The sequence below is a fragment of the Heterodontus francisci genome, chromosome 26 (assembly GCF_036365525.1).
Source record: "Heterodontus francisci isolate sHetFra1 chromosome 26, sHetFra1.hap1, whole genome shotgun sequence".
Classification (NCBI taxonomy): domain Eukaryota; kingdom Metazoa; phylum Chordata; class Chondrichthyes; order Heterodontiformes; family Heterodontidae; genus Heterodontus; species Heterodontus francisci.
The window spans coordinates 53,993,525-54,015,296 of record NC_090396.1 but is presented as its reverse complement, the minus strand read 5'-3'; the positions used below and the strand labels follow the sequence as shown (position 1 = coordinate 54,015,296).

Sequence of the window (21,772 nt, the reverse complement as noted above, 5' to 3'; positions counted from 1 at the left end):
TGTCGAGGCAAAGATAGATTTAGGCCTGGTACATTCTACAAAATTAGCCTCAACTCTTGCGATTTTTTTTCCTTCTTTCCCCAGTCCCATAGTGAAATTTGACACATCAGAAGATGCATAGTCTGTTCCAACAAGGATCAACTGTTCTTTACTAATTTAAACACAAGATCACAGATTGTAATCTAGAGTACAGTGCTACAGATCATTTTGTGAAGGCTACATCCTGCCCTGAAGTTATTTCCTATATAGTTTCTCCGCATCTGACAGCAGCTCAGTTCTATCTAGGCCAAGGAGAATTTAACTGGGACAACTGCTTTCTTTTGATTCATACGAATGCAGGGAGTTGGGGAGCCCAGCAATGCCCATTGCTTCCCATCCTAAAGTCAGTCCTCTTGATCTTTCTCCACTCCCCACCTCAACCAGAGCCTGCATCCTAAAGTTATACACTGTATAATTACTGATATTTCTTTTTTTTTTTAAAGTTGTCCTGAAGATAAATCTCAAAATACAGGGGAAGGGGGAGTGGTGGGCGGGGAAGAAATGCAAAGGTTATCTATTTATATATGCTCAAGAAAACGTTCAAGACTTTTACAAAAGGGTTGCTACTTATTTTTCAGTAAAAATGTTGCCAACTGTAACCCCTACCCTAAGGATTTTTCAATAAATAGTATTAAAAAAAAAACAAAATTCTCGATGGAAGCATCTTATTATATCATGGTTTATTATTACATGGCTGGCAGGGGGAAGAGAGAGGAGGAAAGGAACAGAAAGTAGTAATGGTTTCTCAGCTTGGGCAAAGTGATAAGACTGTCAGGAAGAATGAAGAGGGGCTGCAACTAGACAGGCAATCTGACAAATTGCTGTTTCTAATGTGAGAGACACAACTGGCGATAACGTTTATTCAGCACTTTCACTGCCAAGAGTTCTTGAAGATATCTTGGCATCAAATGCATAGTGTAAAACATTTTAAATTTAAAACAAAACTGAACAAAATTAGTGCAGTTGCTTTTCAGCAGACAGAGGAAAAGTAAATCCAATGCTTAGTGCAGATTACTTAATACTGAGGAATTCACATTGCAAAAATAATACAAACATGCCTGGAAATATCGTGCCCATTTGTCTGTTCCCATCAATCACATTTATTTTATTTCCAGAGTGGAGGTTGATCAATGACCTCCTTTTTCTTGAAATCTGCTTTCTTCAACCACCTGGGTTGGGGCTTGCAACCCAGATGATGCTTTGCTCTCAGGCCACCATAGATACCCCTTGCAGTCGTCCACCAGGGACCACCCAGACATACCTATAATCATTCCCAAACCTGCCCTGGTTCAATGGTACAAAATGTTAATGTCCTTCTCCCTCCCCAAAACAGATAGTACTTTGAAATGAAACTTTTAATAGGCTTTTAAGGGAAGCTGATTTTAGTAATGTTTGTAACTGTAAAATACTCTATTCTTCTATACATATTTACATAGGATTAGCATGTAGTTTAATCTAGATTAAAATTTATTTTTCCTTTTAGTTTGTAGATTTGTACTGCAGCTAGAAATAATGAAATGGTTAAAATTGTTCATTCCCAGGAAGCTTTAGGGTACAGTTTAGCTGACTGTGCTGTTCAGCTTCTGCTGAATTTGCAAATGCAAGAGTCGTGCCCGTTGACTTTTTTTTGTTGCCACATTGTGAAACAAGGAAGCCAAGATTGCCCCATCTCCTTATCGCAAGACTATGAGCTCAGAATGATTAGTGATATGCTTAACCCTCTGTTGCCACCACTAAGGAAAAAGTAAATTCTCCCAATTCAATTACTGTCTAGCGGTTGGCCCTCTATTCACCATGATATTTCTGCAGCTGCTGAACTTCTCAACCACACCCTCATCGCCAACTTTGATGCTCTGGTCAAATTGCGTTTGACAACAGTGCTTGTGAAGGGCCTTGGGATGTTTTGCTATGTTAAAAGAGCTATATAAATGAAATTTGTTTTTAAAATGGTAAACAAATTACCCATCAGCAAGTTTTGCAGGAACTACCTCATTTCTGAAGGTCTTGTTCGCAACACTTGTCATGCCATAATGTATCGAGGACAGTGTGAGAGATTAGAGGCCTATAAAGCTTTCCTTCATTTGTAGAGTTAGGATTGACAAAGGTTACATCTCTATCCAGGGGGGAATATATCTCTGGATATCTACTTCTTCGAGACATTACATGTATGCAAAAACTTGGTCAAACACAATAAAAAAGTATTACGTTGCAAAACATATGTCAGATTCTAATTCTCTTATATAGCCAAAAGATCATAGAGTCACAGAGTTTTACAGCACAGAAACAGGCCTTTCGGCCCAACACACCTGCGCCGACCATCAAGCACCCGTCCTAGCTAATCCCATTTCCCCGCAGCCTTGTATGTTATGGCATTTCAAGTGCTCATCTAAATACTTCTTAAAGGTTGAGGGTTCCTGCCTCTACCACCTCTTCAGGCAGTATGTTCCAGATTCCAAACACCCTCTGGGTGAAAAAATTCTTCCTCAAATCCCCTCTGAACCTCCTGCCCCTTACCTTAAATCTATGCCCCCTAGTTATTGACCTATCCGCTAAGGGAAAAAGTATCTTCCTATCTATCCTAATAATGCCCCTCATAATTTTGTACAGCTCAATCAGGTTCCCCCCTCAGCCTTCTCTGCTCCAAGGAAAACAACCCCAGCCTATCCAGTTTGTCTTCATAACTGAAATGCTCCAGCCCGGGCAACATCCTGGTGAATCTCCTCTGCACCCTCCCCAGTGCAATCACATCTTTCCTATAGTGCGGTGACCAGAACTGTACACAGTACACCAACTGTGGCCTAACCAGCATTTCATATAGCTCCATCATAACCTCCCTGCTCTTATATTCTATGCCTCAGCTAAGAAAGGCAAGTATCCCATATGCCTTCCTAACCACCTTATCCAACTGTGCTGCTGCCTTCAGTGATCTATGGACAAGCACTCCAAGGTCCCTCTGTACTCCCTAGGGTCCTACCCTCCATTGTATAGTCCATTGCCTTGTCAGACCTCCCAAAGTGCATCACCTCACACTTCTCAGGATTAAACTCCATTTGCCACTGCTCTGCCCATCTTACCAGCCCATCTATATCATCCTGTAGCCTAAGGCTTTCCTCCTCACTATTTACGACATCAATTTTCATGTCGTCTGCGAACTTTCTGCTCATACCTCCTATATTCACGTCTAAATCATTAACGTATGCTACAAACAGTAAGGATCCCAGCACCGAAATTGGGATTCTTCACCACAGCAGTTCACGTCCAAGAAGAGACGGCAGCACTAACGCCACAAACAGAGCACAAATCACGGCTCAAACTCAAAGATTCAGTGGAACAATAGTGCATAGATAAGGAAAAGATGGCAGTCACTAAGAATGACCTAGCACCAGTCACAGAGTATGTCAGTATAGCACACAGTATTAGTAGATTTAATTCACCAAACACTACAACTAGTCACGTTCAAAACCTGGTGCAAGGGGAGAGGACACCTTCACTGTCTGAAAACTAGCAAGTTGTCCATTGCTGAAACAGGACACTAGCACAGTCAAGCACATACTGACTAGGATGTCTTTATATCTGTTAAAAGAAAATAGGACATTGCAGGTTTGAGAAGTAGGTCAATGTGCTTTTACTTTTGAATATCAACAAGCACAGGCAGCTCCTAAATGTGTTTTTTTGGAAAAGAAAATGAATGGGGTGCATTTATATGAATGTCGGGAAAAGAAAATATATTACAGCCTGTGATGTGAATATTAACTTAGGTACTGACTCCCAAAACATTTTTAAATAAATGAGCAAGGTTTGAATTAAATTAGGACAATAAGCTCACCTGCAACACAATGAATAGGAGGATTAACAAAACCACATGTAGGTATTTGCCCAGCCTACTTGAAGCTTGAAAAAAGCTTGCAGAAAGTAAGTTTCCCCCTGGCTGGGAAGTCCAGAACCAGGGGATAGAGTCTCAGAATAAGGGGTAGGCCATTTAGGCCCGTGATGAGGAGGAATTTCTTCAGGAGGGTGGTGAATCTTTGGAATTCTCTACCCCAAAGGACAGTGGAGGCTCAGTTGTTGAGTATGTTCAAGACTGAGATCGATAGATTTCTACATATTAAAAACATCAAGGGATACGGGGATAGTGCAGGAAAAAGTGATGTTGAAGTAGATCAGCCATGATATCATTGAATGGCGCAGCAGGCTGGAGGAGCTGAATGGCCTACTCCTGCTCCTATTTCTTATGTTCTTAAAAAAACGAATGACTTGATTCAGGTTTTCAACTACCTCAAACCAAAGCAGACACCCAGGATAAGATCTTATAAAGTTCTCATATTTGTGAAATTTTCCACCTTGAGCACAGGCTCAAGTAAAGTTTGGCTTTTTCTTTCAAACTTTGGCAAAAGAACCAGAGAGATGAGGATTTTTTTTAAAAAAAAGAAAAGTGAGTTAGGATGATCTGAAGTATGTTGTCTGAACTGGGTGGTGGAAGCAGATTCAATAGCAACTTTCAAAAGGGAATTAGATATATACTTGAAAAGGAAAATTTGCAGGGCTATGGGGAAAGTGCAGAGAGTGTAGGACTAAATGGATAGCTCTTTCAAAGAGCTGGTACAGGGACAATGGGCAAAATTGGCCCCCTTCTATGCTATAAGTTTCCATGAACACTCCACATGGCTAGATTGGCACAGGTAACTGAAAACCAAGGATATATGCGTACATGCAATGCTTTTGTGCCTACACCTTGAAGTTGAGCAAAGATGGTCGCTCCCATTGCAATTTCCAAGTTAACTTAAAAATTGCATGGAGGGGAGTATTTTTTCCACATGAATACTTGAGAATAAGGGTCGGATCCTGTAGTGCTCCTTTAACAGTTTCATGTAACCACTGTCTTGGGAAATCATTTGCCAACTTAAATAGTGATCTCACCATGAGTGCACTATGGTAACAAATCCTAACCCTTAGTGCAGATATTGTGTGAATTTTCAAGAAATGATTGTAGTATTGTAAAAACTGAAATGCATCAGGTTTCATTTATTGCAAATTAGATAATGTAATCCCAGATATAGATTTTTTCTACACTCCTAAATTGACTAGTCTGCATGTGTTCACTTGATAAAGGGCACTGTATATAACACCAAACCCCTGTGTCAAAGGACACCCAGGTCAATTACATAAACACTGGTGGGGGGGGGGGGGGGGGGGAATCTTTGTTTCAGACTCTCGTGTTTGAACAATGTACCAGCTGCAAAGAACACTGTCAAATTCACTGAGGTGGTCAAGAAACTACCTGAAAGCAATGTAACACAGCACTAATCAGTGTCAAGCCTTTTCAAGTCCATGTGGAAGCAAAACATTTCTCCAAAATGGGCTTTTAAAGAATTTTCAAAACATCAAGATCGCCAAATACTTGTGTATGTGGTCCTGTTGCAGTTTAAATTGTAACTCGGTGACAGAAATTAGTTTCCTAGTTTTATTGGGTTTGTGCTTTCAAAGAGCAATGCTATCTTCAACACATCTTAACTATTCAAACCAAAAATTACCAGAAACAAATCTCGTGATAAGAATATTGACAAGTAATAGCACTGGCCTTATTGTGCATCAAGTTACAATGAGATCATAGTCTTTATTCATTAATGCTAAATACCCAAGTGCTCAAGTGTCTATTAAAAAGCACTTACGGCCATTTGGCTGGAAGGGTCAGAAGTGCAGTTAGCATGGTGTGGACTACTGAGACAGTGAAACTACACAGTACATTCAGGAGCCATACCCTCATCTCCCACCTTCACTGTACACCAACAGGCATTACTTCTCCCTTTTCTTTTCCTCAGCTAATCAAACAATAGCAGTGACCATATCAGCAATTGCATCACTCAAAAAAATTATCCAGTTAAGCCCATTAATAGCTGTGGGGGAGGGGGGGGGGGGGGGAGTATATCTGCATAATTTCAATTGGAATTAAATATATTTGCTTTTATATAGTGCCTTTCACAACATCAAGACTTCATAGAAAATGGAATTTTTTGAAATGTAGTCAACTGTGGTGACATAGGGAAACATAGCAGCAAGCAAAGTCCCACAAACAGCAAAGACATAAATGAGCAAATAATCTGTTTTAATGATATTGGTTGTGGGATAAGTATTGGCCAGGATATCGGGACCTCCCCTACGGACATAAAAAGTTTCACGACACTATTTCGAAGAGCAAGAGTCCTGGGTAATATTCTTCCCTCTACTCGTGTTACTAAAACAGATTATTTGGTCATAATTGCAATGCTCCTTGTGAGAGCTTGCTGTATGCAAATTGGATTGCCAAATTTCCTGCATTACAATAGTGAACATACTTCAAAGTTATTCAATGGCTGTAAAGCGCTCTAGCAGGTCCCAAGGTTGCGGCAGGCGTTATGTAAATGCCAGTTCTTTCTTGCTTGCTTCACTGAATGGTACCATTTGAACTTTTTTTTTTAAACACCCACAAGAGAGCAGATGGGACTTTGGCTTAATGCACCTGAAAGATGGCACTGTCGCCAATGCAGCACTCACTCAGTACTACACTGAAGTGTCAGCCTAGATTATGTGCTTAAGTCCTGGAGTGGGACTTAAAAGTACAATTTGCTGATCACGGCCCTGGCTCTGCAGCAGCATTTTTGCCCAACCGAGAGAATTTGAATTAATTAACTTTGAATTAAGAGTAGATGACATGTACCTTCCAAACTAGAAGGCTGTCGCATTACAAAATGTAACTATTTCAAAGCAAAGGCTATGGCCGTCACCCAAAGCTCCTAAGCAAATGAGAAGTGAAACCTGGTGTGTGGTCAGATCAGCTTCAAATACTCAACTGTAATGGTAACACCTAGATTCTCAGCCTGACAAACAATCATTTATGCATGGAAAACAAAGTCAACTTGAACCATTATCTGCAAATTAAGATTTTCTTGTCTTTCAGCTTTGTAGTGAACACAAATTGATATGGATTTGCAGAAAAAAATGGGAGCAGGAGTAGACCATTCAGCCCCTCGAGTCTGGTCCACCATTTAATAAGACCACGGGTAATCATCAACCTCAACGTCACTTTCCTGCCATATAGCACAAATAAATTTAGAAAGCATAGGTATCGTCAAGTCATATCACTGAGCATTGTTTTAACTTGAAAAGAAAGTGTATCACTAACAAAATGCAACAATTCAATGTTAACCTACAGCCTATGTAAAATTAACACAGTCACACTGTACCCAATAATCTAGATGAATACCAGCCAAGTGCATCACAGGAAACCAGTTTCCTGCACACCTAAAACCACTGCTCCTGTCAGCACTACGTGTGTTCATCCTCAAAATTAAGCTGCCTTTTTTGCTTCTCTTTTGTTCGGGCTTCTTCAGACAGGTTCAACCCACACTTAGAACCTGATCTGAAAGTGCCAAATGCCAGGCTGGATGGTACCCTGGAAAACTGCATGATCCAGAAGATTTAAGGAGATACTGCAGTGCAGTATCTTGAAGAGGGTTGGACAGGACAGAGCTACAGATTAATGCACTCTTTGTGGAGGACCAAGACATTGCAGTAGGCACTGTACATACATGAACGCTTATCACATTCCAAACACCAGTCATTTGTTTAGTGTATATTACAGTATGTTGCCTGAATTTTTTTTTGGGGGGGGGGGGGGGGGCAGGGGAAATGGGATGGTATGTTAAATTGCGCAATCCTGATGAATCAGCAACTCCACCTCATGAAAATTATATTCCCCATTTATTGTTCCACTACTACACAAACCGGGCGGCACAGTGGCGCAGTGGTTAGCACCGCAGCCTCACAGCTCCAAGGACCCGGGTTCGATTCCGGGTACTGCCTGTGTGGAGTTTGCAAGTTCTCCCTGTGTCTGCGTGGGTTTTCTCCGGGTGCTCCGGTTTCCTCCCACAAGCCAAAAGACTTGCAGGTTGATAGGTAAATTGGCCATTATAAATTGTCACTAGTATAGGTAGGTGGTAGGGAAATATAGGGACAGGTGGGGATGTTTGGTAGGAATATGGGATTAGTGTAAATGGGTGGTTGATGTTCGGCACAGACTCGGTGGGCCGAAGGGCCTGTTTCAGTGCTGTATCTCTAATCTAATCTAATAACCCATTTACTCTCAGTACCAACAAATCCTGACAGTACAGTTGAGGTAAAAGTATATTCCCAACATAATTTTAAAAAGTACAATGTGCCCTCAAAACATGGATTTAAAAATATTTCTTTTCCTCCCACACAAAGCTTCTGAGAAGGCAAGGAATCTGGCCTCTGGCTCTTTATCCAACCACAAGCAAATAAGCAAAAACAGCCCAGGTGCCTCTCCCACCCTGTGGTAGGGTAATGTCTTGCCTCCCTGCCCCTTCCTCAGCTGAGATTGTGTGGGATATATTGTAGCAGCAAATTATACAACTCCAACACGACACACCGATATGTCAAACCTTTGGGAAAAGCGCGAAGAAATTACTTTTGAAATGCACTTCAATCTAAATCTGTTCCAGTTATAGAAAAAAAAATATATAAACCAACCCTCTACAAAGTCATTTCCATCTTACTACATACTTTGCAATTCATTTTTCAATTCTGGGCTTTCCTAGCACACAACTTCCCACAGTGTGCTAATCACCGAATCTGAAACATGGCACAGAAATGTTTGACAGCTGAAAGCAGGTGGGGTAGTTGTCATTTGCAGGATCCGTCCTAGTAAGAAAAAGATAACAGCTCCGAAAGCACGAGAGAAGACAATCAAACGTTGTGCTACGCCTTGGACAGAAAGCCACAGCCAGCCGTCTCACAGGTCAAGGTAACATTAAGATTGCCTGAGCCAAAAACGAAGAGGGCATTGTGCAAAGAGAGCACAGTCATAGAAACCATTTGCCCAATCTATTAGATTGTAAGGAATGAAGCAGTGCAGATATTATTCAAAAGTTACAACACTCCATTTTCAGTTTTTAAATTTGTGAAGAGAATCCCCAGGTTCACTATAGATCTTTCACAAACAGTTTTAAAAAGGGGGGGGGGGGGGAAATAAAAACAGAAAGAAAGTGTCAAAGGCTCAGTGAAAAGTCGAGAAAGAATTCTCAGATGAAATAAACCTGCTATAATCATCAGTATTCATTCTGTGTGAGAGAGTGTCTATAAAGTGTTACACTAGGACTCAACATAATCAGAATGCAGGCCAGAAAGTGAAATGCAGATTTTTGGGATTCCAGACACAGCATCTGCATTTCAAATCCAGGTAAAATAAATGGTAACGGCAGCTTTTTAAAAACTGGAGGATAACACGAACCAGGTGAGTGAGAAAAAAGAACTAACTGGCTGTGGAAATCCAAAAAATAAAACAAATGCCCCGAGGGAAAAAAACAGAAATTCAACCCCCCACCCCACCTCAAAAAGCAAGCAACAAAACTGAACATGTGCAGCCCTAACAATAGCACATGTAGTAGTATCTGTAGCACAAATGTGCAAAACCTCAGAACAGAAATTGCTATCTGCTGCTGCTCAGGAAGGAAGAGCAAAGAGGCAGTTATCAGCTGCATGCACATATCTTAAATTGTGTGTAGTGAATATCAGCAGCAACAAGTGTTTTTTTTTTAAATAAACCTTTTCATACACTATTTACTGTTTAGTCTAATTTGAAGATCTATCGTACAACGGCTTAAAGCAAAGGGTTTCTGAGCTACTGAAAACAACTACATATAAACAAAAAACTGTAGATGTTGGAAATCAGAAATAGAAAAAAAAGCAACACACTGGAAATTCTCTGCAGGTCACTCAGCATCTGTGGAGAGAAAATGTGTGTTAATTTTTCAGGTATAGATTCTCCAATTCCGATAAAGGGTCTACAGCTTAAATATTAACTCATCTGCTCTCTCCACAGATCCTGACTGACCTGCAGAGTGTTTCCAGCATTTCCAACTTTTTAAAAACTGGTTACTCTCCTTTTCTGTGCACAAGATCAACACTTCACAGGATGCAGTGTCTTATTTCCAAGCCTTCTCCAAACCACGGGGATACCTCCAAAACAATAGTTCTGATGGAGGCAGTAGATCTGTGAAAGCAGATTTATTCATGCAGTGAATGGAATTTTGAATTAGCAACATGTTTACTTATCAGATCAGAGCATTTGATGTCAACAGGGAGGGTTCATTCAAATAACTCCACTAAAACTGCTTGTCTTTATAAAGATGCAAGATCAGGATGCAGACTTTTTAAATTCTACTCAGTGGTTGTCTCTCCATTTACAGTAACAGTGGTATTTAAGTGGCTTTTATTGTAATACTATTTCTTAAAGACTTCATTTGAATACAAACTTTGTTTGCCAGGAGCCGTGTTCAAATACAGCTTTTAAAAACCACAGTCCAGTGTCTTAGCCAATTGAATTTTAATGGTACAAATTGGAAGGTTAATGCTGAAGCTCATATAGCACATCCCTAAACTATCAACTTTCTTCTTAGGCCTCAAACAGAACTTCAACATCTCCTCCAGAAGACGAGCACTGCGGAGATCATACATAAACACAAGTCCATCCAAGTCTCAAATACGGGCCCCAGTATGAACGGAGGTTCTTCTAGCATAACATGCTACAAGAAAAAGCTTCTCACACTAAGCCCCAGCATCTCAGTCACAAGAGTTTTCTGGATTTCAACTTACGATTAGTCCTCCACTGACTTTTCCTCCCTTGTCCTTGTAATCTTTTCCTCCTGCATACGGTGTTTAAATCAAGGGCCATTGTACAAGCTCCTACTCTAACCCATCCTTTCCCAGGACCTCAAAACAGTGGAAATGCTTTCCTCCCTCTTTGCACCTAGAGTTGAGCCTTTTAAACCCCAAACTGGGCATCATTATTTCCTTGTTTGTCCCATTTCCTTTAAACTTGGGTGATATTTTGTGCAATGGGTCTCATCACTTAACTTTTTTTCCCCCCTCAATAAAGTTGAGTTACCCTTATTAAAGTTAGACAGCAAATCAGCAGTTCTAGCCTGTACTGCAACACCATATCACGTTTTACTGAATTTTATGACTCCACTTTAAGCTAAGATAGTGTGAAATCCAGAAATGACACAATGTGTTTTGAGTACTAGGCTTGTTAACTGTATCTAAAAGTAACTATATAAACTGCAACAATTTTCACATTTTAAAAACCTCTAACAAAATGTTGGAAATACTAAGTTTAGTAATAGGCAGAACATTTTTGTGCGGTGAAGCAGTCAGGGCGTGACTAAATCCAGGAGTTCAATCACCTTGCCCTGTAACCTCACGGAAATTAGTTCCAGGCATTCAGCAACAATGCATGTTGTTGTAATACATATGCCGGTGGTACAGTCAAAATACCAGTGTGTTACTGAAGGAAGGACTGAGCTACTGGCATGAATATTGAGTTGAGAATTGTAGCCATAATTCAGCAGTTCCTCATCACACTATCTATTCCACCCCAAAACACTAAGTAAATGCAATGTCCTATATATCCTATGTCCTATGATTAGGGATGGAACAAGTTCGGGTTAGAAATGTAATCAAAGCCTTTAAAAACAAACATGCCAGTAATTTCATGAGGCAAGCATGGCCAATAAGGATTTCTGAAACAGCTTGTACAATTCAGTAATTCTACATTTCAAAAAAAATCAGAAAGAACAGTAAGACATTGATTGTCAAGTCTCAGCATAAGTTTACTTGCATGGTGACAGTGTTTAAAATGGCTGTATGCAAGGGATACATTACCCCTAAATGAAATTTGATCTGGTGCTACCATAATTGATCATGCTTAATAAATTTGCAGTGTTTTTTTCTTTGCTAAAGTTAAAGCTTTGCATCAAGCACACAAGAGTCAGTCGGATTCCTTCTACTGCACATACACAGCACTATAAAATATCGTTGCACAGAGAACAGGTACTTGGGAAATTTAACAAGGCTGTAATTCACTCGGTGGAAGGGATTATATCAAAGCGATGAAATGACGGTCAAGCAATTTACCAGTGTCATCAAAATCCAGAGATTGAATTACAACTATTAGCTCCCTCCTAATCAGGGTTGGGTAGTTTGAATATATATATAGTAAATTGCAATTATTTATAATACAACTTTTTAATTTGCCAAAATTACTCAAAGAATTAATGGAATTAAATCAAAGATGTTACACAAGTTTAAATAACTTGCTATTGAGTGGTTTCACCAGTAGCTAACATGGGACTGACCGATATCAGAAAGCGAAGATAATCTTCTGTGAAATCACAATTTCAAAATTAAAAATCATATTGCAAATAATTACTAAGAATTCAGCACACAGCATACGCCCATTATAGAATTGGTACAAATAACTTTTTTCATGCATCATCATAAGCTACCTCCTCAATTGAATTGGAGCACCATGGTGATTTAGCCTCCTGGGTTAGCTTAGCATCTCCCTTGCTGCACTATTCTCCCATTTCTTTCACATTGCAGAACATCACTTCTCACCTTCAGAAACAAACTCCAAATACAGTGCAGCTCTTCTGTATACCTGCAAGTGCATTATTTACACAAGGCTATTAAAACACAATTACTATACTATCTCTCACCATAAACACTAGACTTTGGAGCCAGGCTGATGATTCAACAACTGGGTTGCATACCTGGACTGCTTTCATCGGATCATAGGAAACGGAAGCAGGAGTAGGCCATTCGGCCCATCAAGCCTTCTCCACCATTCAAACATGGCTGATGATCTACCTCTATGCCACTTCCCCCCCAACTATCCCCATATCACTTGATGTCATGTGTGTCCAGCAATGTCAATTTCTGTCTTAAAGATGCTCAATGATTGAGCTTCCACAGCCCTCTGGTTAGAGAATTCCAAAAAATCACCACCTTTTGAGTGAAGAAATTCCTCCTCACCCCAGTCTTAAATGGCCTGCCCCTTATTCTGAGACTGTGTCCCCTTGTTCTAGACTCACCAGCCAGAGGAAACATCCCATCCACATCTACCTTGTCACACGGTGTAAGAATTTTTTTTTTTTTTTTAAGTTCAATGAGATCACCTCATTCTTAGAAACTCTAGAGAACACAGACCCAGATTCTGCAATCTCTCCTCATAACACAATCCCACCATCCCAGGGAATTAGTCTGGTGAACCTCCGTTGCACTCCCTCTATGGCAAGTATATCCTTCCTTAGATAAGACCAAAACTGTACACAGTACTCCAAGTGTTGTCTCACCAAGGCTTTATACAATTGCAGCAATGTATCTTTACTCCTGTATTCAAATCCCCTTGCAATGAAGGCCAACATACTACTTGCCTTCTTAATTGCTTGCTGCACCTGCAATCTAATTTTTGGTGACTCATGAACAAGGACACCCAGGTCTCTTTGGACAACAACACTGCCCAACCTCTCACCGTTTAAAAAAATAGTGTCTTTCTGTTTTTTCAACACTCTGGGATGTAGCTCATCTGGTCCAGGGGATTTATCAACTTCCTCGTTATCCATTCCAAATTTTCATCATTAAACCCTACGAGTCATCAGTTCCCCACACCCCTACTGTCCACATCCGTATGTATGCCAACACCATTATTTGCTTGTGAATCACCAGCCTTACTGTATCCATTACAAAATACCACTTTTGTATACTCACTAACTAGAGCCGAGTCAGCAGGTTCAATTTGTACACATTCAGATAATTATTACCCAAGTCCCGTTAAAGCCCATCCATTGGCCAATCTTCCACAATAAACAATTCCTGAAAATATATCATTTTTCAAAAAGAAAAAAAGGTGTGATTTTGACAAGAATGAGCAGAAGCTTACTTTCTTGAAGAAAACAAAAATTATTGCTGACCTGTTCTGAATAGTCCCTCATCCCTAAATCACGTAGCAGAAATACAGCCAGACACACAAAGTCACCAGTGCATATACATCATACCAGTATGATCATATTTCTATTACTGTCCTTAAATAAACCAATCTCCTTTTTATCCAGCACAGGACACCAGCCTTCTGCCAGATGGCGTACCCTGAGTCAGCAGCTCTCATATAGACACACATTAAAATATATATATTTTCAGACCAGTGCTATCATATTATACATTGTCTTGTTATAAACCAGTCCTATTTTCACCATTTAAGAGCAAGGAGGTGGCAATTGCACTGTGTGGGAGACCCTGAGTCAGCAGCTGCCTTATTTACACACACTATATACATAAAAATGAGCTTGTGTGAAGCTATTGCATTGCTCTCCATTCTGAAGCAGTCCCATTCTCCTCATACCCCACCATTGCAAACCCCAGTGCCCAGGCTGTCTGACTCAGACTGGTATGACCCTGCTGATGAGTCAGCAGCTCGCTCTCTCTCACACAGTCACTCACACACTCTCTCTCTCTCTCTCTCTCTCATTGCGTTTGCACACTCAGCAAAACAGGGCCCCATTTCAGCACCATTTACCCCATTAAACCCCAGCTTCTGCCCACTCACCGACTCCTGGGAAACTCCCCGACAAGGCGGCGTAGGTCCGAGGCAGAAACAGGCAGTCAAAGGGCCCGTTTTTCCCCCTTTTCGACAATTGAAGGAATTTCCCCCCACTCGTTGTTTGCGCTTGTGCCGAGGCCAGACGTCAGATGATGTTTTGTCATGTGGCTTCATTCATGAAGCTCTACGCAACGGGCAAACTTTTAAAGGCGCAGGCAGGCATTGCACAGCCGCTCAAACCAAGACGCAGCATCAGCAACACAGTCCTCAGCATAGCTTCAAACAAAACCAACAACAATCAGCAACACAGTCCTCAGCATAGCTTCAAACAAAACCAACAACCATCAGCAACACAGTCCTCAGCACAGCTTCAAACAAAACCAACAACCATCAGCAACACAGTCCTCAGCACAGCTTCAAACAAAACCAACAACCATCAGCAACACAGTCCTCAGCATAGCTTCAAACAAAACCAACAACCATCAGCAACACAGTCCTCAGCATAGCTTCAAACAAAACCAACAACCATCAGCAACACAGTCCTCAGCACAGCTTCAAACAAAACCAACAACCATTAGCAACACAGTCCTCAGCATAGCTTCAAACAAAACCAACAACCATCAGCAACACAGTCCTCAGCATAGCTTCAAACAAAACCAACAACCATCAGCAACACAGTCCTCAGCACAGCTTCAAACAAAACCAACAACCATCAGCAACACAGTCCTCAGCACAGCTTCAAACAAAACCAACAACCATCAGCAACACAGACCTCAGCATAGGTTCAAACAAAACCAACAACAACCATCAGCAACACAGTCCTCAGCACAGCTTCAAACAAAACCAACAACAACCATCAGCAACACAGTCCTCAGCACAGCGTCAAACAAAACTAACAACAACCATCAGCAACACAGTCCTCAGCACAGATTCAAACAAAACCAACAACCATCAGCAACACAGTCCTCAGCATAGCTTCAAACAAAACCAACAACAACCATCAGCAACAAAGTCCTCAGCACAGCTTCAAACAAAACCAACAACCATCAGCAACACAGTCCTCAGCACAAGTTCAAACAAACCAACAACCATCAGCAACACAGTCCTCAGCAAAAGTTCAAACAAACCAACAACAACCATCAGCAGCACAGTCCTCAGCATAGCTTCAAACAAAACCAACAACCATCAGCAACACAGTCCTCAGCACAGGTTCAAACAAACCAAAAACAACCATTAGCAGCACAGTCCTCAGCATAGCTTCAAACAAAACCAACAACCATCAGCAACACAGTCCTCAGCACAAGTTAAAACAAACCAACAACAATTATCAGCAACACAGTCCTCAGCATAGCTTCAAACAAAACCAACAACAATCAGCAACACAGTCCTCAGCAAATCTTCAAACAAAACCAACAACCATCAGCAACACAGTCCTCAGCACAAGTTCAAACAAACCAACAACCATCAGCAACACAGTCCTCAGCATAGCTTCAAACAAAACCAATAACCATCAGCAACACAGTCCTCAGCACAGCTTCAAACAAACCAACAACAACCATCAGCAACACAGTCCTCAGCATAGCTTCAAACAAAACCAATAACCATCAGCAACACAGTCCTCAGCATAGCTTCAAACAAAACCAACAACCATCAGCAACACAGTCCTCAGCATCGCTTCAAACAAAACCAATAACCATTAGCAACACAGTCCTCAGCACAGCTTCAAACAAACCAACAACAACCATCAGCAACACAGTCCTCAGCATAGCTTCAAACAAAACCAACAACCATCAGCAACACAGTCCTCAGCACAGCTTCAAACAAAACCAACAACAACCATCAGCAACACAGTCCTCAGCATAGCTTCAAACAAAACCAACAACCATCAGCAACACAGTCCTCAGCACAGGTTCAAACAAACCAACAACAACCATCAGCAAGACAGTCCTCAGCATAGCTTCCAACAAAACCAACAACCATCAGCAAAACAGTCCTCAGCACAGCTTCAAACAAAACCAACAACAACCATCAGCAACACAGTCCTCAGCATAGCTTCAAACAAAATCAATAACCATCAGCAACACAGTCCTCAGCATAGCTTCAAACAAAACCAACAACCATCAGCAACACAGTCCTCAGCACAGCTTCAAACAAACCAACAACAACCATCAGCAACACAGTCCTCAGCATAGCTTCAAACAAAACCAACAACAATCAGCAGCACAGTCCTCAGCAAAGCTTCAAACAAAACCAACAACCATCAGCAACACAGTCCTCAGCACAAGTTCAAACAAACCAACAACCATCAGCAACACAGTCCTCAGCAAAAGTTCAAACAAACCAACAACAACCATCAGCAGCACAGTCCTCAGCATAGCTTCAAACAAAACCAACAACCATCAGCAACACAGTCCTCAGCACAAGTTAAAACAAACCAACAACAACCATCAGCAACACAGTCCTCAGCATAGCTTCAAACAAAACCAACAACAATCAGCAACACAGTCCTCAGCAAAGCTTCAAACAAAACCAACAACCATCAGCAACACAGTCCTCAGCACAAGTTCAAACAAACCAACAACCATCAGCAACACAGTCTTCAGCAAAAGTTCAAACAAACCAATAACAACCATCAGCAACACAGTCCTCAGCACAGCTTCAAACAAAACCAACAACAACCATCAGCAACACAGTCCTCAGCACAGCTTCAAACAAAACCAACAACAACCATCAGCAACACATTCCTCAGCACAAGTTCAAACAAAATCAACAACCATCAGCAACACAGTCCTCAGCACAGCTTCAAACAAAACCAACAACAACGATCAGCAACACAGTCCTCAGCACAGCTTCAAACAAAACCCAACAACCATCAGCAACACAGTCCTCAGCACAGATTCAAACAAAACCAACAACAACAATCAGCAACACAGTCCTCAGCAAAGCTTCAAACAAAACCAACAACCATCAGCAACACAGTCCTCAGCACAAGTTCAAACAAACCAACAACCATCAGCAACACAGTCCTCAGCAAAAGTTCAAACAAACCAATAACAACCATCAGCAACACAGTCCTCAGCACAGCTTCAAACAAAACCAACAACCATCAGCAATACAGTCCACAGCACAGCTTCAAACAAAACCAACAACAATCAGCAACACAGTCCTCAGCATAGCTTCAAACAAAACCAACAACAACCTCAGCAACACAGTCCTCAGCACAGCTTCAAACAAAACCAACAACAATCAGCAACACAGTCCTCAGCATAGCTTCAAACAAAACCAACAACCAACAGCAACACAGTCCTCAGCACAGCTTCAAACAAACCAACAAGAACCATTAGCAACAGAGTTCGCAGCACAGCTTCAAACAAAACCAACAACCAACAGCAACACAGTCCTCAGCACAGCTTCAAACAAACCAACAAGAACCATTAGCAACATAGTTCGCAGCACAACTTCAAACAAAACCAACAACAATCAGCAACTCAGTCCTCAGCTTAGCTTCAAACAAAACCAATCACAATCAGCAACACAGTCCTCAGCACAGCTTCAAACAAAACCAACAACAATCAGCAACACAGTCCTCAGCAAAGCTTCAAACAAAACCAACAACAATCAGCAACTCAGTCCTCAGCATAGCTTCAAACAAAACCAACAACAATCAGCAATTCAGTCCTCAGCATAGCTTCAAACAAAATCAACAACCATCAGCAACACAGTCCTCAGCACAAGTTCAAACAAAATCAACAACCATCAGCAACACAGTCCTCAGCACAGCTTCAAACAAAACCAACAACAACGATCAGCAACACAGTCCTCAGCACAGCTTCAAACAAAACCCAACAACCATCAGCAACACAGTCCTCAGCACAGCTTCAAACAAAACCCAACAACCATCAGCAACACAGTCCTCAGCACAGCTTCAAACAAAACCAACAACAACAATCAGCAACACAGTCCTCAGCACAGCTTCAAACAAAACCCAACAACCATCAGCAACACAGTCCTCAGCATAGCTTCAAACAAAACCAATAACCATCAGCAACACAGTCCTCAGCACAGCTTTAAACAAACCAACAACAACCATCAGCAACACAGTCCTCAGCATAGCTTCAAACAAAACCAATAACCATCAGCAACACAGTCCTCAGCACAGCTTCAAACAAACCAACAACAACCATCAGCAACACAGTCCTCAGCATAGCTTCAAACAAAACCAACAACCATCAGCAACACAGTCCTGAGCACAGCTTCAAACAAAACCAACAACAACCATCAGCAACACAGTCCTCAGCATAGCTTCAAACAAAATCAATAACCATCAGCAACACAGTCCTCAGCATAGCTTCAAACAAAACCAACAACCATCAGCAACACAGTCCTCAGCACAGGTTCAAACAAACCAACAACAACCATCAGCAAGACAGTCCTCAGCATAGCTTTAAACAAAACCAACAACCATCAGCAACACAGTCCTCAGCACAGCTTCAAACAAAACCAACAACAACCATCAGCAACACAGTCCTCAGCATAGCTTCAAACAAAATCAATAACCATCAGCAACACAGTCCTCAGCATAGCTTCAAACAAAACCAACAACCATCAGCAACACAGTCCTCAGCACAGCTTCAAACAAACCAACAACAACCATCAGCAACACAGTCCTCAGCATAGCTTCAAACAAAACCAACAACAATCAGCAGCACAGTCCTCAGCAAAGCTTCAAACAAAACCAACAACCATCAGCAACACAGTCCTCAGCACAAGTTCAAACAAACCAACAACCATCAGCAACACAGTCCTCAGCAAAAGTTCAAACAAACCAACAACAACCATCAGCAGCACAGTCCTCAGCATAGCTTCAAACAAAACCAACAACCATCAGCAACACAGTCCTCAGCACAAGTTAAAACAAACCAACAACAAACATCAGCAACACAGTCCTCAGCATAGCTTCAAACAAAACCAACAACAATCAGCAACACAGTCCTCAGCAAAGCTTCAAACAAAACCAACAACCATCAGCAACACAGTCCTCAGCACAAGTTCAAACAAACCAACAACCATCAGCAACACAGTCCTAAGCAAAAGTTCAAACAAACCAATAACAACCATCAGCAACACAGTCCTCAGCACAGCTTCAAACAAAACCAACAACAACCATCAGCAACACAGTCCTCAGCACAGCTTCAAACAAAACCAACAACAACCATCAGCAACACAGTCCTCAGCACAGCTTCAAACAAAACCAACAACAACCATCAGCAACACATTCCTCAGCACAAGTTCAAACAAAATCAACAACCATCAGCAACACAGTCCTCAGCACAGCTTCAAACAAAACCAACAACAACGATCAGCAACACAGTCCTCAGCACAGCTTCAAACAAAACCCAACAACCATCAGCAACACAGTCCTCAGCATAGCTTCAAACAAAACCAATAACCATCAGCAACACAGTCCTCAGCACAGCTTCAAACAAACCAACAACAACCATCAGCAACACAGTCCTCAGCATAGCTTCAAACAAAACCAATAACCATCAGCAACACAGTCCTCAGCATAGCTTCAAACAAAACCAACAACCATCAGCAACACAGTCCTCAGCATCGCTTCAAACAAAACCAATAACCATCAGCAACACAGTCCTCAGCACAGCTTCAAACAAACCAACAACAACCATCAGCAACACAGTCCTCAGCATAGCTTCAAACAAAACCAACAACCATCAGCAACACAGTCCTCAGCACAGCTTCAAACAAAACCAACAACAACCATCAGCAACACAGTCCTCAGCATAGCTTCAAACAAAACGAACAACCATCAGCAACACAGTCCTCAGCACAGGTTCAAACAAACCAACAACAACCATCAGCAAGACAGTCCTCAGCATAGCTTCAAACAAAACCAACAACCATCAGCAACACAGTCCTCAGCACAGCTTCAAACAAAACCAACAACAACCATCAGCAACACAGTCCTCAGCATAGCTTCAAACAAAATCGATAACCATCAGCAACATAGTCCTCAGCATAGCTTCAAACAAAACCAACAACCATCAGCAACACAGTCCTCAGCACAGCTTCAAACAAACCAACAACAACCATCAGCAACACAGTCCTCAGCATAGCTTCAAACAAAACCAACAACAATCAGCAACACAGTCCTCAGCAAAGCTTCAAACAAAACCAACAACCATCAGCAACACAGTCCTCAGCAAAAGTTCAAACAAACCAACAACAACCATCAGCAGCACAGTCCTCAGCATAGCTTCAAACAAAACCAACAACCATCAGCAACACAGTCCTCAGCACAGGTTCAATCAAACCAAAAACAACCATTAGCAGCACAGTCCTCAGCATAGCTTCAAACAAAACCAACAACCATCAGCAACACAGTCCTCAGCACAAGTTAAAACAAACCAACAACAACCATCAGCAACACAGTCCTCAGCATAGCTTCAAACAAAACCAACAACCATCAGCAACACAGTCCTCAGCACAAGTTCAAACAAACCAACAACGATCAGCAACACAGTCCTAAGCAAAAGTTCAAACAAACCAATAACAACCATCAGCAACACAGTCCTCAGCAAAGCTTCAAACAAAACCAACAACCATCAGCAACACAGTCCACAGCACAGCTTCAAACAAAACTAACAACAATCAGCAACACAGTCCTCAGCATAGCTTCAAACAAAACCAACAACAACCTCAGCAACACAGTCCTCAGCACAGCTTCAAACAAAACCAACAACAATCAGCAACACAGTCCTCAGCATAGCTTCAAACAAAACCAACAACCAACAGCAACACAGTCCTAAGCACAGCTTCAAACAAACCAACAAGAACCATTAGCAACAGAGTTCGCAGCACAGCTTCAAACAAAACCAACAACCAACAGCAACACAGTCCTCAGCACAGCTTCAAACAAACCAACAAGAAACATTAGCAACAGAGTTCGCAGCACAGCTTCAAACAAAACCAACAACCAACAGCAACACAGTCCACAGCACAGCTTCAAACAAAACCAACAACAATCAGCAACACAGTCCTCAGCATAGCTTCAAACAAAACCAACAACAACCTCAGCAACACAGTCCTCAGCACAGCTTCAAACAAAACCAACAACAATCAGCAACACAGTCCTCAGCATAGCTTCAAACAAAACCAACAACCAACAGCAACACAGTCCTCAGCACAGCTTCAAACAAACCAACAAGAACCATTAGCAACAGAGTTCGCAGCACAGCTTCAAACAAAACCAACAACCAACAGCAACACAGTCCTCAGCAC

At 41.5% G+C, this 21,772-nt stretch overlaps 2 protein-coding genes across 3 annotated transcripts in view; one reads left to right on the top strand and one right to left on the bottom strand.

The window, feature by feature from the left end:
• Positions 1-14,611, bottom strand: part of mafga (v-maf avian musculoaponeurotic fibrosarcoma oncogene homolog Ga) — a 47,325-nt gene extending 32,714 nt beyond the window's left edge. Inside the window, exons 1-2 of one of the 2 annotated variants that reach the window (XM_068058285.1) lie at positions 14,480-14,611; positions 9,929-10,087 (exon numbers count right to left, since the gene is read on the bottom strand). The gene's annotated coding sequence lies outside the window, so the exon portion shown is untranslated. The remainder of the gene's footprint in view (positions 1-9,928; positions 10,088-14,479) is intronic. The other variant, XM_068058284.1, reaches the window with a different exon arrangement.
• Positions 14,214-21,772, top strand: part of LOC137384508 (mucin-2-like) — a 94,751-nt gene continuing 87,192 nt past the window's right edge. The window contains exon 1 of the mRNA XM_068058648.1: positions 14,214-14,320. Coding sequence (XP_067914749.1) covers positions 14,214-14,320 — 107 coding nt within the window. The remainder of the gene's footprint in view (positions 14,321-21,772) is intronic.